The 6,395-nt window shown below is 43.7% G+C and overlaps 1 protein-coding gene across 1 annotated transcript in view; it reads right to left on the reverse strand.

The window, feature by feature from the left end:
- LOC102844203 (zinc finger protein 658B-like) overlaps positions 1 to 6,395 on the reverse strand; it is a 108,202-nt gene that overhangs the window by 100,627 nt on the left and 1,180 nt on the right. The window contains exon 2 of the mRNA XM_006902428.1: positions 99 to 385. Within this exon, the coding sequence (XP_006902490.1) occupies positions 99 to 385 (287 nt within the window). The remainder of the gene's footprint in view (positions 1 to 98; positions 386 to 6,395) is intronic.

Below are 6,395 nucleotides of genomic sequence, written 5' to 3' on the forward strand. Positions count from 1 at the left end.
TGACCCCTTGAGACTGACTACCACACTGGTCCTCCGCGCACACTCACGTCCCGACCCCCGGGAACTGACCACCACTCTGGTCCTCTGCACATATTCACCTCCGGGCCCAGTGATGCGTGTAGGGCCGCTCCGGACACTGGGCAGCTGAGGCTGCGGGGGCGGGAAGGACGGGAAAGCGCGGCGGCCGAGGCTCGTGGAGGAGAAGGCGGCCCAGGACACATCGCTGGACGGTGGAAGCGGCCACCTCGGACACCTCCTGCAGGGCAATCACGCCACATGTGACCAAGACAAAGAGAAACAACCCCCGCAACCTTAAGGACGACGCGTTTAACCACACGCTCTGAGAACGGAAGTTGGCTGACTTCCGCTTCCGGTTTCTGGCACTCTAGGTGCCCCACTAAAAGCGGTCCGTGTGGGAACAGAGGGGAGGCGAGGCCGACCTGCCAGCGGACCGAACAGGTGTAATGCGAAGGAGACACAGGAAAACTCGCGTCACAAGAAAGAATTGATACTGAAAATTTTCCGGAATTATCAAATGAACAGGAGCCAATGGTAATGAGAGGAAATCAGAAGCTGCATTGAAGGCATTGCCAAAAAATAAGGCCCCAGGAATCAGTAGGAAACCAATTGACTTGATTCAATTAACAGATGCAGCCTCAGATGCACTCAGCAGTCTATGCCAGGACATTTGAGAACAGCTGTCGAGGCCTACGGATTGGAAGAGGTCAGTATTTGCTCCCATTCCCAAGAAGGGTGATCCAATTGAATGTGAAAATTATCCAACAATATCAATGATATCACAGGCAAGAAAAAATACTGCTGAAGATCATTCAAAAATGTATGGGAAAAGTTCAACACTGAATGACCAGAAACCCTAAGTCTCTATAAACTTTCACTAAAATTAATTTTAAAAGCAAAGCAAACAATGTGTAGAAGAGAACATAGATAGGTAATTGCCAGAAGTTCAAGAGGGATTTGGAAGTGGCCAGGCAACAGGGATATCATTGTTAATGTCAGACGGATCTCAGCTGAAAAGTAAGGAATACCAGAAAAATGTCTATTTGAGCTTTATTAAATAGGCAATGGCATTTGCCTATGTGGACCATGACAAGTTGTTGGTGAAACTGAGAAGAATGGGAACCCAGAGCACTTAATTGTACATATCAGGTACGTACAGCTGGAGGAGGCTGTTGTGCGAATGGAGCAGGGAGCACTGCATGGTTTGGAACTGGGAAGTGACTGCACCACGGTGGTATTCTCTCTCCATACCTGTTATACACTGAGCAAATTATCCCAGAAGCTGGACTCCATGAAGAGAAGTGTGGCATCAAGATTGGAGGGAGACTCATCAATAATATCCATTATGCAGATGCCACAACCTTGTTTGCTCAAAGTGAGGGGAACTTGAAGCACTTGTTGCAGAAGATGAAGGAATATAGCCTTCAGCATGGATTGTGTCTCAGTATCAAGAAAATAAAGATTCTTACCACTGAACCAAAAGGCAATGTCATTATGGATGGAGAGGAGACTGTAACTGTTAACACCTTCATCTTGCTTGGATCCACAATTAACACCCTTGGTACCAGCAGTCGGAAATAAAGAGATGCATTGGGGAAATCTACAATTAGAGACCTGCCAAATTATTGAGGAATAGTGATGTCCTTTTGAGGACTAAGGTGCTTCTGATTCAGGCCATGGTTTTCTGATTCCTAGCTAGACTCTTGAGACCCAGACAATGATTAAGAATGATAGAAAAAGAATTGATGCTTTTGAGGTGTGGTGTTTGAGAAGACCACTGAACATCTCATGCCAAGAAAACAGACATGTTTTGGAGATGGTGCAGCTGATCTCTGGAGGAAGAATGATGAAGCTTTGCCTCACATACTCTGCACATGTTGCTAGGAGGTACTATCCCCTGCAGAAGAGCGCGCATTATGTTGGGGAAGAGTGGAGGGTCAGCGAAGGAGTGGAAGATCCTCAACGAAGTGGATTGATACAGTGACTGCTGCCATGGGCTCTTGTGTATCAGGAAGTGTGAGGATGGAGCACGACAGGACTAGGTTCAGATCTTTTGTTCACAGGGTCGCTATGAGTCGTGCTCAACCTGACAGATCAAAGAACAACTAAGTAAAGAACTACACTTATTTTCAGAATGCACTAATCTGTGCACCAGGGTCTCTGGGGAAGTGAAAGGGGCTGATCTGGGATGGGAAGGCACAGGTTCAACGTGAGGCCCTTGAAGGTTGCAGTCAGGTCTGGAGCCCACCTGTCACCTTATGGTGGGTCAAGTCAGAGGATAAAGTTCATGGGATTTGCAGACAGAGCCGAGGGAGGAGGAGCCACTGAGGTGAGGAGAGGCCATTAGCCCCAGCTATCTATGAGAGTGAGGGATGGTGTTTAGGCCAATCCCTCATCTTCTTAGTCCACAGAGTGTTTCCAGGTAACCATAGGCCAAACATCTCCGTCTCTATGTACCCACCTCTTCTAGATGGGAGAATGATGACCATTTTCTTCATATTCAGTTTAAGGCCTTGGAAACCTGATTGGGGAAGGGGCCAGTAGATTAGGAAACAATTTGAAAGCAATGAATTTTTTCCATGTAAGCAGGAACACATCTTCGGTGTAAGATACTCTGCTGGGATAAAGGTTATATGTGGGTATAGTAAGGTGGGTTTCCCATTGCTGTAAAAGATCTCTACCCCACAAATTGACTGGAGTTTCTAGTACATGAGTTCCTAATCATCCATCTGGCCTTAGGCACTTTAAAGGATGTGCACTCCGGTTGATAGGAGCGACACTGACAGAACCAACTCCTATATTAAATTCTACAGCTGTCAAAGGCCAGGAGGCTCACCAATATGACAGAGACACAAAGACTACGCTAACATCAGCACCAGAATCCACCAAGCCAAGACATCTTTTTCTATTTAGCTTAAATTCCATCACAGGTCGTGATGACTGTTGCATAATGGAAGTCCGATGAATCTGAATTTTATCAGTACTGCTGAACCCCCAGTTCACTCTTTCTCAAAGTGTACATAGGGTCGCTATGAGATGCAAGTGACTTGATGGCACATAACAACAAACAACAACAACATACAAGGTAATAATAGCATGTGGGAAATTTTATCTCCTATTTATCATAACTTGAAACTCCCCTTGATAATCACTATCAATAACTCCGGGAAAAACTTGCCATCCTTTCTTAATAAGGGAAGATCGTCCCAAAATTAATCCAACAGAATTTTTGGGTTAAGGTACATGTACTCCAGGTGGTACTTTAGTAGGGCCTGTGCCTGAACTGCTAATTTCCTAAGGGGGGTAAGGACTGAGTGATAGAAAGGCAGGTGTGTAAAAGCAACGTGAGCAGGACTGGGAGTCTCCTTGGCCATCCACACCTAGGCTGTGAGTCCTTGAAATATTTCTGTGTAATTTGCCCAACATCCCCCGAGAAAGTAATTTCACTCTATGCTACTCTTTGTATTACTTCAACTAATTTGGTATTTTCTCCGCAATAAAAGAATCAAAGATGGAAATATATATTAAAAAGGGGGGTGGGGCAAGAAAGAAAAACAAGAGATTCTGTGTAAGATGGTTTAATGGCACAAAGGTTATGCAGTTGAGTGTTAAAATGAAAACTCAATGCTAAGGCCAAACCATCCATCAGGATTTTAAAGGTAAAGAAATTGCTGTGGACATGTCACTTTTCAATGCAAGCCCGCGCTGGTTTCTACTTCAGGAGAAAGAGGTGCCTGACATGCACTACGCAGCAAACTATGACATTTTAGTCAACGGAGACTTGTGGGATGCAATGATTTTGTTAATCGGATGTTCTTCAGAGCATGGCCGAGACACTCACGGAGGTTGGGCATCCTCTCCACACCTGGTTTGTTGTGACAGTAAAGTACATAATTAAAAGTAGAGAACTTACATGCTCATCAAGTATCATCCTGAAGAGTAAAAACAGTGCCCTTTCTACCGGCAGATTACTAAAACTCTTCATGACATGAAGGGAGCTCTGGTGGCTTAGTGGCAAGAAGCTGCACTGCAATCCCAGAGGTGTGTGGTTCGAATCCAGGAGATGGTCTGATGGAGAAAGAGGCACAATCTCCTTGTGTACCAGTCAGATCCAATTTGACGGTACATTCACACAAAAATACAATTTTTTAAAAAAGACCCCAAACTATTAATGACACAAAACCTCTTGCACAAGTTATTTTTTAATTGCATGAATAATATCAATCACAAACACCAAAATTTATAAAAAGGTATTTCCCCCAGTCATATTTACTCCAGGTTTATTGGTAAGAGTCAATGATTTTATTACTCTGAGAAAGACGTTCACATGGATCGGGGATAAGGACGATAATTTTAAAACGCCACATTTGCAAAAAATAGCACAGAATCAAAAGATCAATTTGACAGAGTGGTGCAAAGTAGACACAGCTTCAACAAACAATGACTGACACCCACACACAGAACAAATATAAAACCCACTGCAAATATCTCCCTCTCCAAGCCACAATGACAGTTTTCCTCTGTGACATCACCAGGAAGATTAAGAGTTTCCTAGATTTTGAACTCGCCTGTCTTATGGAGTAGGACTTCTCAGGTGCCTGTTGAGGACAGAGGATGGATTGAACTCATTCCTCTATTCCTTCCATTCATACGGCCTGTCTCCAGGGTGAGTGTCAACATATCCACTGAGGAACAGATAAAGTGTGTCTTCCCTTGCTCACATATGGAAGAGGTTTCTGCTGTGTGAATCTGTGCATATCCTCGTGGTGTCTGATTGGAGAAAGGCTGTCCCACATTCTTTCCCTTCAGATGGTCTACCTTAGGAGAACTCATCATGGATAACTCACATACCAGAGTCTCAAAAGCTTTCTCTCCTTTCCTCACTGTCCTAAGTTCTCTCTCCTCTGTGACTTCTTCTGTGTGTCACACGAGGACCTAACTGTGCAAATGCTTTCTCATAGTCCTTACATTCCTAAGCTTTCTCTCCTGCGTGAACTCTTCCATGTCCAGTGAGGTCAGAGGACTGCAGAAATGCTTTCCCACATTGATTACATTCCTAAGGAATTCTTCCATGCTTATTCAGTGCAGCAGATGAGGAAAACTTGTCCCACAGCCCTAAACTTCACAAGGTCTCTCTGTGTGACTTCTTCTCTGTACTGTGCAGAAAACTCATTCACTGAAGGTTTGACAACATTCCTTACCTCGATAAAAAGTTTCTCTTCTATGTGGATTCTTCTATGTTCAGTGAGTTCCCCTGATGGCAGAAATGTTTTCCACATTCCTGACCTTCACAAGGTCTATCTCCTGTATGGATTCTTCTATGTGCACTGAAGTCACCTGGGTGTGTACAAATGCTTTCTCCGTATTTCTTACATTCATAAGGTCTCTCACCTGTTTGAATTCTTACGTGTATATTTAGATTATTGGGCCATAGTAAGTTTTCCCTCAATATTGACACAAATAATGTCTCTGTCTTGGGTGAATTATTCTGTGTCATGTGCGGGTTCGTGACTCTCTGATGGTTTCTCCACAATGATTACATTCACCAAGTCTCTCTCCTGTGTGAAGTCTTCTATGTGAAATAAGACAACTTAGGTGTTTAAAGGTTTTCCAAATTCCTTATATTCACAAGGCATTTCTGCTGCATGAATTCTTTCGTGTGTACGGACGATGGTTTTGGAATTCAACTTTTTTCCACATTCTTTACATTCATAAGGTCTCTCTCCTGTGTGAATTCTTCTATGAACAATGAGATTATGCGATTGTGCAAAAGTTTTCTCCCATTCCTTGCATTCTTAAGGTCTCTCCGCTGTGAGAATTCTCTTATGTCTATGGAGATGGGGCATGTTGTGAAAGGCTTCCCCACATTCCTTGAATTCATAAGGTTTCTCTCTGGTGGTTGTTTTTCCATGTGCAGTAAGCTGATAGGATCACAGAAATGTCTCTCCACATGCTTTACATTCTCTTTACTGTATGAATTCTTCAATGAGCAATGAAAGTCCTTGGTCCTGTAAAGGCTGCCCCACATTTCTTACATTCCTAGGGTCACTCTCGTGTGTGACTTCTCTTATGTCTTCGGAGATGGGGCATGTAATAAAAGGTTTTCCCACATTCCTTGCATTCGTAAGGTCTCTCTCCTGTGTGAATTATTCTATGTCTACGTAGGCTGGACATGTCATAAAAGGCTTTTCCACACACCTCACACCCATACGGCTTCTCTCCCTTGTGCGTTCTGCTATGAATACGCAAATAAACTGGCTGTAAAAATGTTTTCCCACACTCCTGGCATTCGTAAGATTTCTCTCCTGTGTTGAGTTCTTCTATGAAAAATGATACTATGTGACCCTCTAAATGTTTTCCCACATTCCTGACATTCA

Source organism: Elephantulus edwardii, unplaced genomic scaffold, assembly GCF_000299155.1.
Source record: "Elephantulus edwardii isolate Elephantulus edwardi_28Jun2011 unplaced genomic scaffold, EleEdw1.0 scaffold00410, whole genome shotgun sequence".
NCBI classification, from domain to species: Eukaryota; Metazoa; Chordata; class Mammalia; order Macroscelidea; family Macroscelididae; genus Elephantulus; species Elephantulus edwardii.